The 14120-nt window shown below is 45.1% G+C and overlaps 1 protein-coding gene across 1 annotated transcript in view; it reads right to left on the bottom strand.

Annotated features, from left to right (window-relative positions):
• The window catches only part of LOC108572807, a 78610-nt gene that overhangs the window by 10160 nt on the left and 54330 nt on the right, over window positions 1-14120 (bottom strand). Inside the window, 1 exon segment of the mRNA XM_017935115.1 lies at window positions 3082-3217. Within this exon segment, the coding sequence (XP_017790604.1) occupies window positions 3082-3217 (136 nt within the window).

The raw sequence follows: 14120 nt of genomic DNA, 5'->3' as shown, positions 1-14120 counted from the left end.
TTTAACCCTTTCGCGACTAGCGCCGGTTATATCCGGCATCCTCTAAGCGCGTCGCTTCAACAACTCAAAGTGAAGATTTATTTTAAAATACAGAACAAGGACTCGACAACATTCCCTTTATCCAATAAGTCCTCTGCTGTTCCAACGAAATCCTCTAAGATTTTACACGGACACACTGGGAGCTCGAAAAACGCGAGACACTCATGGTGTGCACTAATGGCACGACGACCCGTTCGTTAGTGGCGTACCGATGCCTAGTTCCGCCGTCGCGAAAGGGTTAAAGACAAAATTCCTGATTGGTTACAACCAATAAGTTGGGGGTAACCAATCAGGAAAAAGAAGAGGGTGAGAAAGAAGCTCGCGAGGTGACTTGGAGAGTCAGAGTCAGTGAAGCAGATAGTCAGTGAGCGATAAGTAAACTGTACACCTCGTGAGCCAGAAAAATAATAAAGACTAAAAAAGAACTTACTGTGTGGGTACTAAGTAACCCAGATCACGCACTATCCTCCTATCATTAAATCAAAACCTACAACCCTGTTAACGTACACAAATTTCACGTATGCAAAAGTCATTCCAAACTCGTCCTATGCATTTCTCAAGGGGTAATTGATAAAAAAATTCTAACCTTCCAGCAACGAAGCCTTCGCATTTACAGATTTCACAGAAACACTGTTATACAAAATTTCACGTATGCAAAAATCACTCTAAACTCGTGTGCCATGCAGTCAAAAAAAGCAACAATTTTTCTTTCCATATCTCGAACAGAAAATTCCAAGTTAATTTTCAAGTCGCGTGACAAGGGCACGAGAGCCGCCGTTGAAACGCGTTGTTATTGTCTCGGTGGTGCGGCTGGTCGGCCGGTAAGTGGTTTGGGGGCTTGACTCGTTGGATATTGATCTGGGACATCAGCGCCAGGGAACGGGACGCGGAGCGGAACCACCCCTACACGTTCGACCGCGTAAGATTTAAGGGATAAACGGGGTCGCTTCTCACGCGGGACAGCCGCCTCCACCGCGTTTCGATCGAAAACTGTGCCAACGTAACAAGTCAGCCTGGCGAATAATTCGACGACCGAGCTCCCCGATGTTAAAACGAAACGGGCCGCGTCGTTTGTTGGAATCGCGGGGCAAAATTCCACGGGCCGGCAGCGAAATAGAAAGGCTCGTGTACGGTCGAGTGGCGCAGAAAACGAGTCTCGTTTACCACGGAAACGGTACGTCAACCGGAATCGTACGTTGCGCGCCGCAACGCGGTATGCTAATTTCGCGTAGGAAATCGACCATCGTGAATTCATACCACACGCTCCCCGATACTTTCTAACGTTTCGATACGCGCGGCTTAATAATTCGCACACAACACGCGTACCGTGTGCTTTTATAATTGCCATGCAAATTTGTACAGAGCTGATTCTTCCGGAAAAAATAAGTCGAATGCGAAGAACGAAGTTTTTGGACGCAACGCTTGGTTTTTTGGGGAAAAACAACTTTGAAGTTTCTCGGGGTGACACGGTTGTGGTAACTGTAAGCCTCGACTTGACGGATGTCTGTTTTTGCTCGTGTTTGTATTTATAACCATGGGCAATGTCACGATTCGCTTCCTGCCGCTGCGACTATCTTACTTACTGTCCGCCTGGGCTATTAATCTCGTTCGTTCTGTATTCGATTAGAGTCGTTTCGTAAACAGGGACAAGAGTATTACCTCTCGAGACGCGAAATGTTGTGAACGTTACTGTATACAGATCTGTGAAATAAATTCTTACACGTTCTTTGTAGAATGTTACAATTTTACTCATTTTCTCCAAGCGATTTTTCTCAAAAACGAAGGCTCGTAGGACAAAGTTTTGTTCTTCCTTTTTTCACCTGCTTTTTCACCTTCCGGTTGAATCGCGATCAGAGGGACATCCTGTATTATGCGCTATCGCGAGGAATTGAAATGGACGAGCAGTGGAAAGGCAGAACGCCTCGTCGAGAATAGCTTCAATTCCAACGATTAATAGGCCGACCAGTAACTGGAATTGGTTCTGGGAAGTGGACAGCTGGTGGACGCGGATGCGTTACGTTCGTGCATAAATGCGTACGCGCGTGTCTCTCGCCGCGACCTCGATCGTTATCGAGATCGTCCGATGGTCCAGACCTCGCGATAGCAATGCAATAGTTAAGGAGTTAGAACGGGAGAGGGGAACTGAGGGTACGCGTCTATTTCAGAGTAGAACTATCGCGAGTTGCTCTTGAGAGTTGAATTTATCTTTGCACGCGATATTGAGAGTGTTCGAGAGTACTCTCGAGAGCAACTGTCGTAAAAAGACTCTCGGATGGACAGGTACAGTCCATGGAAGCGATATAACGAGGTCGTAAATTAAAGCATTAAGTGGCGATACTCAGGGTCGCCATTTATTTGTGCTTACTATCTTTCACTCGAGATATGTGGTATTAAATTCTTAACGTTCATATTTTTCTCAACTTCCAAAAATAGTCAATTTCTGTTTCTTTTTTTATTATTTCCCAGATGTACAGAAATAAGTTTCTCATTACATATAACACTGTAACTCACGGCTTTTGTCGCAATAGAAAAGATAACGTAGTATAAAAAATGAAAGAAAATTGCACTTATTGAACGATTAGTTGTGCACGTGCGAGACACGAGCATGAGCGTTAAGTGATTAAGCCTTCGTCGTCTCCTGCTCAATAATAATTCCCATATTGGTAAAAATTAACCTGTATCTGTGACTGATTAAAGGGCAGACAATCTTTTAACCCTTTGACAATCTGAGTGTCGATAAAACTCATATTTCACAGCTACACGTGTGATTATTTTTCAAGCACAGTGTACATACCCCTACGTCATCTCCTCCCTAAAAATGTCTCACGAGTTAAACTCTTCGTTATTTAACGCAATGCCCGAGTCTCACTCGGGATAAAAATGCCGAAGGGTTAAATATACTACAACGGAGGAACCAAGTCTGTATCGACATCGACCAACTCTGAACTCGAATTCATTTACTTCATCTCCATGACTGATTTCACGACCTCTCCACATCGCTTCCACCGACTGCGGGACGCGCGTCGTTCGCGCTCAACTCACCTGAACAGAGAAGACTGGAGGCTGCAGATAGACGTGGACGCACGGGTGTCGCCCAAATATGGCAGCACCTCCTTCGCGATGTACTCTTCGAGGAATTGCAGCGACCTTCCGGATGCCGTGTAATCGCAGTAGACCACTGTAACAATAAAACGCAAACAAATCGTTCAGAGAGCGTGCATAAAACAGAAGGAGGAGGTGGCGACGACGTACGGTTCCTGTTGGTCGACTTCGGCGTGGCTCGAGTGTACGGGAAATCGATCGCCGCCTGTGATAACGCACCCGCGTGTTTTATTCATGCGCGCGTTGACGAGTACATATTTCTGTTTTCTCCAAAATTGTCAGACGAAGCTCGTTTGTATAAACCGGCGGGTCAACGAATCCGCCGTTTTTTAAAGATGGAATAATACACGTTCCTCCTCAGAAAGAAAGAAAAAAATAAAAACTCTGTTTTTATATGTCGTTCGTTTGTTGACTCGGAAACCCAGGGAGATGTTTTCCCCGCGGTACACCCGAAATATCCAGCTGATTCGAACGTGCACGCGCTGAAACTGCGCGCTATTATTCGTGCCTCCGAGAAAGCACCGGCGCCTCCGACGAAAACGGCACGTTTATTCGGGGATATACAGGGTGTGGCGCTTTCGGTACACACATGCCCGCGGGAAAATGGACGCTCGGGAGGCGCAAGAGGAGCGAACGCGACGACATCCTACGGAACAATAGACATCGATACGAGGCGAAACGAGGGAATTTAAATTACTGCAGAGATCTGCGAAGAAAGATTGGTTAGGTCAGGATGTCAAGGTTTGCACCAAGGTCGCGCCGAAAGTGAGAGAGAGACGGGTTCGATGATAAACTCGTAGCGGGTGTGACTTTTCCGACAGTAGGAAGAAGTCAAAGGTCACAGCATCCCGCGGTGACCTTGATACGCCCTTGACGCCTCCGTCTACATTCCGAGCTCTCGTTTGACCTACATGCTCTCGCACTTCCGGAAGACGGGTCTATTTATAGGAAGGAAAGGCAACTCATCGCGTACAAACGCGCCGTCCCCGGTGTTCGCCGCGTGGCTAAATCCTTCGCATATTTCCCCGCGATGTGGAAAGAATCGTAACGAGCCGACTCGAGCAGTCGAAGGGAGAAATGGCGTGTGAAAACGCGAAGGTCGCGGTTGAAAAGCTTGAGAATCCTTCGCGAGGAGAGCCGCGTTTCGATGGCGGCGCTTTTTCTACTTGCTGCTCGATTTGCCTCCGCTTGGAATTATCGAGAACGATTTCGTCGAGAGAACGAGGAGAAATAGAAAGAGAGAAGCAAGGTCGAATATCGAGCTTTTTTTACACAAATCTGTGCTCCCGCGAATTGGCACACTGGTTCAACCCGCGGAACGGTCGGCAAATCGCACGGTTCCACCCTGTACGTCGGCGTCGAGGCGTCGAAGCCGCGGCCGTTACTTCCGCTGCTATTTTCAGCACCGCCCAGCCAGCCCGGGTTTACCAGAAAATGGAAAATATTTATTCAGAGAGGAACGAGAACGAGTTTCTACCGAGATCTCTCTCTCCGTTTCCGTCGATAGGGTTCGAGGAAAAAGTCCCCTCGAATTAACCCTACTGCTTTACACCAGTCGTCCAGTCACCCTTCTGAAATTCGCCAAAGATCCGTTTTATACTCGCAACAATATCCAACCCCAAGTTTCACCATTCTTTTTTTAACGATGAAATACTGTGTTAGTTTTTAGTTACTCGCTGTTTAAATAACGCGAGAAATAAGAAAAGTTGAATTATTTCAGGTAATTTTCATTTGTTTGAATTGTAGAATCGCGGGCGTTTTTACATTCGCTCGTTCGTTTTTTCAGTTGATAGCGTGGAAAGAAAGATTGTGTGAGGAATTTCAGTGTGGAAACAGCGTGGTTTATAGTTGACGTATATAGCTTTGCTTTATTTACTTTTGTTACGAAGTTATTATTTTAAATACACTTTCCAGACATCGATCACAAGTCCGAAACCAAAATTCCACAGAATTGAAGTTCGACATCGTGTAAGGAAGGGGGAATTCTGCCAAATTTTTCAAAGTAAGAAGGTTTCAGTTTTTAGATTCGAACTCGTGAATTTTCAGGATTGAAGTTCGACGTTGTGCAGAGAAAGAGAATTTTTGCAAATTTTTCAAAATAAGAAGATTTCAGGATTGAAATTCGAACTCGTGAATTTTCAGGATTGAAGTTCGACGTTGTGCAGAGAAAGAGAATTTTTGCAAATTTTTCAAAATAAGAAGGTTTCAGTTTTTAGATTCGAACTCGTGAATTTTCAGGATTGAAGTTCGACGTTGTGCAGAGAAAGAGAATTTTTGCAAATTTTTCAAAATAAGAAGATTTCAGGTTTGAAATTCGAACTCGTGAATTCTCAGGATTGAAGTTCGACATTGTGTAGGAGAAGAGGAATTTTTCAAATTTTTCAGGATTGAGATTCGAACTCGTGAATTTTCAGGTCCACAGCATCACTTGCCAGTCGCTTTTCCCTTTCTTCTATTTCCGTATTTTCCATTGTTCCCCTAAGTCTACTATAATTGTGCAGGAGCCGAGAAAGAATTTGAGGGACCAAGTGGGAATCAAACCCACGCCTTCTTCATTCTCTCGTTGTTATTTGCTCCTTTTGACGACTACAGAGGCTTCCGATCCCACACACTCAGCAATCCTGCGCCGACATTCGCTCTGACATTGTCTCCATGTAGCTGCATTTCAGCTCTTTCGCTTCTTTTCGTCGTCATTGTCATCGTCACTCTCCAACGTCATCCTCCAGACAAGCCTCCAATTACAGAAGCCAAAGAAAAATTTGAAGAATCCCACAATCTCCGACAATTCAGCGCTCTCTTAATTTCCTCGTTATCGTTAACAGTGTGTGTGAAATAAATAACTAATTAAATAATGATGTATTTAATTTAACGTGTGCAATGTGTTTTATTGTCTTTGGCATTTCAACGCGTACTCCTAACGAAACATACTGTTGATGATTGAAAAGCAATGACATCAGGAGGGAGACAACGGAGAAGTTGCCACCTTTTTCTTGTTTTTATGTGTGCGGCCTCGTGGCTCGCCTGGACGCGATCTAGTCTAACGTCTTATGTCTTATGCCGAACGTTGTTGCTCATGTGTACAGAATAAAATAATAAAATTATAACACGTACAATACCTGTTTAGTTGCAAAGCTTCTCCCGACGGCAACTTGACGTGGGAAAGGGTTTCAATAAAATTCACGTCGATTCACCTTGGTTTTCTCGGTTTATTAATACGGCTACGCCGGACTGGTTACACCTGTTCTCATTGATGAGAATTCGACAGGGTGTCTCTTGGTGAGACTTCTATTCGAACTGATGCAAGCTTTCGTGGTCCGCCTCCACGAAAGCTGCGTTCCTCGCCGAATCACCCTGATTGAGGTGTCTCTTGGTGAGACTTCTATTCGAACTGATGCAAGCTTTCGTGGTCCGCCTCCACGAAAGTTGCATTCCTCGCCGAATCACCCTGATTGGTGATTTCCAAAACGATTCTCCACCAATCAGTTTTTCTCCGATGCATCGACACCCCCTTCCCGTTACGCCCTAAACGCGCTATTTTAGGGAAGGGATGCACAACGACCGAAGGAATATTTGGGAATCCTGTGGAGTCTCCGCGAAGTCGGGACTTTCTCGCGTAAAGTGGAGCCCAGTCACGAAAATATCGAGGCCCACTTGTCCCTTGAACTCTTGGAGACTCCAGGATTTATGGCCTCTCGAGTCCTGGTGACCGAGTGTCGTAGTTCACGAAAATATCGAGGCCCACTTGTCCCTTGAACTCTTGGAGACTCCAGGATTTATGGCCTCTAGAGTCCTGGTGACCGAGTGTCGCAGGCAACGCGAAAAAGGACACTATTGGAAACAAAATAGTTGCCTGCGACGTAACCACTTGTGAAGCCATAAATCCGGCTACAGGATTCCCTTTGTCCTATTTTACGACTAAACAATACCGAACAGACGCGAATAAATAAATAATTGCCCATCTACACCCAGTATCGTATCACGCGACCACTGTACCCTCTTTCCAGACCTCCTTCAATAAATCGTTGCTTCTCCAACAGTTATTTGCTCCTTTCGATCGGCACAGAGCCTATCCTTCCCACAATTGTTGCAAATATCGCAACGTCCTTCACCCGATACAACACTAAACCAACGAATCTCAAACCTCGATCAATTTTTTTCATCCGGCAACCAAAAAAAAAAAAAGGAAAGGAAGAAAATGGGTTAAGGGAAGTCCGAAACGAGGTCTCGAAAAAATTCCACCTATTCGAATCGGCAAATCTGTTTCTCAGCGCAGCCTTCGATCCAGTTGCGAAACATTTGGATTAGCGACGATCGTTTCCTCCGGTAGAATTGACGCAGGAGCAAGGGGGAGGAGGCGTGTTATTTCGCGAGGGCAAATCGAATCGCTTTATTGCCGGGGAAAGCCAAGGTAGGCGAGGGATAATGACTCGCAGGTGTGCCTTACGAAACCGTCTGATCGGCAACCGGTCCGCGGGCGAAATTACGCTCCGCCACGTAGCGGCTTCCGACCGCATACGCGCGAGGGGGATAAATTGCATTGATTTGTTTAGGGAGGAACGCGTGGAACTAAGCGAGATTTAATGGCCGTTTCGTAACTGTCCACCGCCACTTACGTAAAGACGTCGAGGCAAGAGTAGCGACTAATACACTCGAATCTTTAGCGTTACTCTCTACATATACGCACACTGTAGCTGCAGATCAACAGACGAGAAAGGATCTTCCGCTTTTACTTTTTTCGAGCCATTGTACAGAATCCTACCAGCGCCTTCTTACATCTAGCCGTGTTATTGTGTTCGCGAGATAACGATCGTAATTTGCGGTGTAAATTGAAGTAGAAGAAACGGTATCGTTCGTGGCGCGATAAATTAGAGAGGGGTATATTGATTCATTTGGAAATTCGTTAAGAAACGTAAGACATTGAACGAAGATTGATTTGACACCTAATTCGTCTTCGATCTATCTTATCTTTCCTCGTGACTACGACGTCTTATTTCCATAACATTAACCGTGCCTTTATTTGCTCCGCCGGTAATTCCAGTTCTTTTTTTTTCTTTATACGACTGGAGGAACGACACGTTTCAGGTAATAAAGGAAGATAACATCTTTCGTCGATCTCGGAGACGGTAATTACGGCCGTTCGTTTAATCGAGACTCTGTCGCGGGACGATGAGAAATTCAGTTGGTGCAAATGGAGAGACGCGGTCGACGTCAAAATCTCGTTACGCGTCTCTATCAATGACCACGAGCGCTCGAAACGTTTCCAAGCTGTGTCTGCACAGTTATCGCGGAGATCCTTCGGAATAATTCTGAACGCGTCGCGATGGACAGGCTTAACGTCTCTCGTACGCCTCCGCGAATAAACGAACAGGGACATGCTCGCGAGAGTATAGCCGGTGGAAGCGATACAGCGAGGTCGTAAATTGAAGCATTAAACGGCGCGACATCGATTGATGTTGCCGCGCTCGGTGGCCATGTGTCATTTGTGAATCGATATTTAACGTTGCTGCTTACGATCTTTCATTTATGACGTGTGGTGTTGACCCCTTCTCTGCGGCAGATTTGACGCGTTCGATTACGGTCTGAAAATTTTTTATGCTAACCGTATTTCGATATTTTCCTTTAGCCATTTTTTGGGTTCTTGTGAAAGTATCGTGAAATCGCTACGGATCCCCACTTTTTGGACAATTTTACGTCGACATACGCTTCCAGGATAAAAATATGTGCAGACCGTGAATTTTTTTGAATTTTCATAAAATTTTTCAACGAAAGGGTTAAGCCTCCATCGCCTTCTGGCCAATAGTAGTATCCATATTGGTGAAAATTAGTCTGCAGTTATCAACAATTAAGGTACAGAAAAAATTGGTTCAAATATACCGCAATGGAGGAAACAATTCTGAGTCGATATCGACCAACCTTGAGCAAGGCTCAAACTCCTCATCTCCCTCGAATTGCCGCTTTAGCGCTCAGATTACGTATACTTTGACGCTCCACTGATTTTACGAACGCGCTATATCGCTTCCATCGACTGTACGTCGCTGGAGGCGAGGTATAACACCGTCTACCATCCTCGTTCAAGCGGATATCGTCATGGATCACCGATATTACACACAGAATCACCGAGAGAATCACACTTGGAACCTACGCTCGAAACAACGTTTCTCCACTCGACGTCCATCACGCAGGCCAGGGAAGTTTCGTTAATTGATTTCGATCGTGTTCGGTCGGAGGAAAGAAGTTTTCTTCAGCCGTCTAGCCGGCGGCGCGAATCAAGACAGCAGAGGCTCGTAACCTCGTTGCAGAGACCACGCTCGAAACTTTGCATACTGGTCGCTTTCTCTAGCTTGCAGGCACGAAGCCAGCCTTCGTTTCACAAGGATCGAACGAAGAAAAGGAAAAAGAAAACAGAAGAAACGAAGATGATGCGAGAAAAGTGTAGAAAGAAGAGAACGAAGAGAGGTACGATTAATCGTGTCACGAAAGGTGAACGACAAGACAAGACGAACAAATGATTCCGTGGAATGGCGAATCGTTTCACGGCGCGGCGGGTTCAAGGTACCAGGAACTGCAGGGGATTCGCTTCTGGGCGTAGTTTGACCTAAATCCACGAAGGCAACTACTACGATTGCCCGAACGACCGTTTGACCCCGAACCGACAACTATTCGCGTCGAGAGAGCACACCGAGTCCTCTGCCTCTGTAACTAGAGCACACGGTTGTACGCGTTCGAAACGAAAACGCTGCCGGTTGGTCAGTCACGGAGGAATAGAGAGGAGAAAAAAAAAACTAAAAAGAGAAGAAGAAGAAGAAAAAAACACACAGAGTTGCGATAGAAGTAGGAAAGAAGTGCGTGCAAACGCGAGCATTGGATAGCTGGACGAGGATCGCTCGTCTCGGATAAACGGTAAATTACCAGCACTCCGCTTTCCAATTAGTCTTCAATTACACGCGTACCGACGTCGACAACGACAACGGCACGCGTCTGGCGACGTTTAACCGCTAAACGACGCGATCCTCCTCTCTCTCTCTCTCACTCTTCGTGCTAGCCGCCTTGGCAATTAGTTCGGGGAAAAGTTTGCCCCGCGAATTGATTAATTCCGTTGAACAGACGATAAAGCTCGATTCGTACGTATCGCTCGCTTGGGTGGAAAGAGATACCGCGAGTGAATTGACGCAAGATTAACCCTTTCGCTTACCGCACACTTGAGACAAAAAGTGTATCGGACGAGACTAGTTGTTATTCAACGATGGTAGAAACATGAAGATACGCACGATTGAAAATTAATTGTGTAGTGATAGTCTGATGCATTCTTCTGGCGTTGACCCTGGCTTTTCGTCAGTGCGGTATCTTATTTGTGAAGTGTGGAAGGAAATGTAGTACGCTGTATGTATTGTGGATGGGCGCGTATGCACTATTGGCTGAAAATTTGGAATCACTGTGTATTGCAAATTTTACAAAATTCTTTTGGAAAAATGTTAACAATTTTGAAGATCTCTTATGAAATTCTTTTAGAAAAAAGTTGGCAATTTTGAAGATTTCTTATGGAATTTTCTTTTTCACTCAAATCAATCGTTATGAGATAAATTGCCGTTCAATTGATCTCCAGAACGTCAATTTCAAGCAGACTCAAAATTGACGAAAACTGGAAGACGATCCAAAAATTTTGGCTAACAGTGTACACACGCCCTCCGCAAAGAAAGGGTTAAAGAGGAAATAGAGCGATTTCAAATTACGTCTATCGAACAGCGAGACTTGTTGAATAGAAGACTCAACAACTATCGGTTTAAGAAATACGCAAGCGTGTATATACTTCGCAATCCATTCTATCTTCGCAAAATTAAATATTTACGTAACGTCCGCTCAAGATGGCGGCGATTTGTTTGAATGAAACTCGTTTCATTTACCCTGCAGCAAACCGCAGGCTACTTGAGAATCATTGAGTAATCCATCGGCGAATATTAATCGAAAAAAGAGGAGAGGAAAAAAAAACAGAAACCCACGTCGAATCGAATCGAAAAGTAATACCAAGTCATTCTCTAGCCAAAAATAGGAAACCCGACTCGCAGCTATGTAAATTGCTACAATTTCAACACGCGAGCACGACAATGGTTCACAGATAAACCCGCGGCTCTCGCTTTATTATTCCAAGTGCCGCTTAATTGGACGTACTTATACGCCATTACTATTTGCAATAACGCGATAACATATATTCGCGTCCTTCGCTGCAGCCTGCGTGACGATCCGTAAGACTTCGTTCTGTCACGTGTGCTAAATGGTGACCGTGCACACCTTGTCTTCTGCCGACCGAGTGATTTGCCCGCGACACGGTACAATTGAACCCTTCGAAATCCCTTAAACTTCAACCTTAACGAACCTCAACCGCGACAAATTCAATTCCAAGCCCGTGAGATCTCTCGGAGAATGTTTTTCTACTTGCAAGATCTACGTTGCCAGGCGAACGAGAACGCGTGTGTTGGATCGACCGATCGCTCGACACTTTCCGACGCTTCGCCTCGATGCCGGGAAATGGAAAGAAATTAACGCTCGCAATTATCACCGACAGCTGGTCCGATAGCAAGCGTTTCTAAGCCTTTGAAGGTTTAGAGTTGGAAGCTTCGCGACGGTTTATCATCACTGGCTCTTCCAGCCGGATATTTTGCGTCACTACGTCGACGATTGGATACGAGTTTCAATTGGTTAGGAAATTACACCTTTGTGTGTTGTATTGTACTAAGTATAGTTTGTGAGTATATTCTACGGGGTGTTACGACGAATTATGTTTCTGTTGGTTCGATGTTTCGAGAAGGATGGCTGGATTTCTTGATCACTTGCCCTACTGTTAGATAAGGATATAAAATGGAAGGTCGAAGGAAAGCCGCGTATGCAACCTACTGGGCTGGACAGGACCGAGTTCAGATCCCATGGACAGTTTTATGATAGGTCTCTGCGACAATAACCAGAGCCGAAAAACTACCGAGTAGGTCACTTGTTGTCCGGACGCATGATAGAGCAGACTCAAAGCGGATTTTAACGTATGCGTGACTTCGCCGATCTTTTGGTTTTTAGCCGGCGTCACGCCGACATGACTTCATTTTTTTCTGGCTGTAAAGCGCAACATAAATGATTTGTATTCGATGTATTTTTCTCAAAAGATGTATCGTAATTAGACTCTAAAAGACTGAGCGAAAAGTGCCGCGGCAGCGACGAGTTTTCAAGCGAAATGTGCGGATATCAAAGTGTCAACGCTGATATCAATAGACAATTGCCAAACCATCCACATATTGGATAATACAGAATTACAAGTTGAAAGCCTCGCTATATATTTCTCACACTACAGAGTCAAAAGTCTCTCGAAAGTCTCTCTCTGTTCACCCTGCTACACCCTCAAATATTTTCCTTCTTAGTTTTTAGTTCTATCTGTATTTACAACTTTACTCATAATGGACTCTTCAACTCTCTTACATAGTCACAAGGCTCTCCCTACATAGCCCTATTTTCTCCATTTCCGCGTTCATTCTCTGTTTCACCACGCGCACGTCACGTAACGTAAAAATCTCCGTGAAATAAAATTCCGTTTCTACGCAACGACGATCCTGAAGTGTTTTAATTCAGCGATACCCCAATATCTGCTCCTAGTTCCGAGGAATTGGAGCAAACCGGGCATCACAGATCGATCGACGTTTTCAGACGCGGTTCGTCTCGATACCGGGGGAAATGGAACGAAATTAACGCTGGCAATTATCACCGACAGCTGGCCTGAGAGCAAACGTTTCTGCGTGTCGACCGACTTCGCTAACTAAATTACGCGCCGCTCGTGTTTCGCGGCGGATCGTTCCGGCCGCCATTCACTTTGTCCTCTAGTTACACGACAATGCGGGAAATTGTCGCCGAGGTCGCGGCGGCGTGTAATTGAAAGCGTCGCGCGGCCGCGTGCGTGCACACGCGTTCCAGCGATTTTTTAAAAAGAAACCGTCCGCCGTCCGGGGAGGAACGAATCGCAGACGCCTGTTGCTCGCGGATCGTTTCGAAGAAATTGCCGCTTTCGTTTGTTTGCGCGATTCCTACGCAGTGAATGAAGATTTTTCGGAGTGATGATTCGCCGAAGTGACTCGCTCGAAAGAAAACACGCTTCTTCGGAACGATCGAGCATTCGCGGAATATTGAAACGATCGATAAACGACAAGGGAGACGGATATTTTTTGTGGAGAAATTTTTTTCAGCGAAACGGATGAAGCGATAAGTGATACAGTGACGTTGATTATGATCGTACTGGTACACTAGTTCTATTAATTATATGTATAGTTGGGGGCCACGATATAGCGAGGTCGTAAATTAAACTCTCAAGAATCGGCATCGATTGATGTTGCGGCACTCTAGGCCGTGTGTTGCAGTCTGTTTGAGGGTTCCAACAATAAACGAATGGTAGCATATAATTTGGTACTTCAAGTAGAAAATGGTATTTCATTTACAAATGGAAAATATGTTAATATTGTTCGGTTGTAAAAACCTAAATCTGGTCAAGGCGAAGGTTTAGGCGACACGGCTCGCAAATTTACAAGGATTTAGGAAACCCTCTCATCTTGCCACCAGAAGCGGCAGCCTGCCGACCGACCAGATGAATCAGGACTCGACCCTACAATATAACAAATATTTAACAACAATAACCCCACCCTCTCGACACGACAGTCACCCCCGGAACACTCACAAAAATCCAATCAACACTCTTCAACCACCTCCACTACACAAAAACAGCGAATAGAAGCACACAGCAAGTTGATAAAATAGCACGCACAGACACTTCGAGAGCAGTATCACAAGCACCAACAGTCACTTACACATTAGCCTACACATTCGATACAGACACTATCATTGCAACATATCTGGTTACCTATTTTAATACAAGTATATCGTTGTTCAACATTGTGTGATTATTCAAAATTCAATACAGTCTACTACGTATCCATTTCTGTTTGAGGGTTCCA

Source organism: Habropoda laboriosa, unplaced genomic scaffold (genome assembly GCF_001263275.1).
Source record: "Habropoda laboriosa isolate 0110345459 unplaced genomic scaffold, ASM126327v1 scaffold22, whole genome shotgun sequence".
NCBI lineage: Eukaryota > Metazoa > Arthropoda > Insecta > Hymenoptera > Apidae > Habropoda > Habropoda laboriosa.
This window is presented reverse-complemented; position numbering and strand designations above follow the sequence as displayed.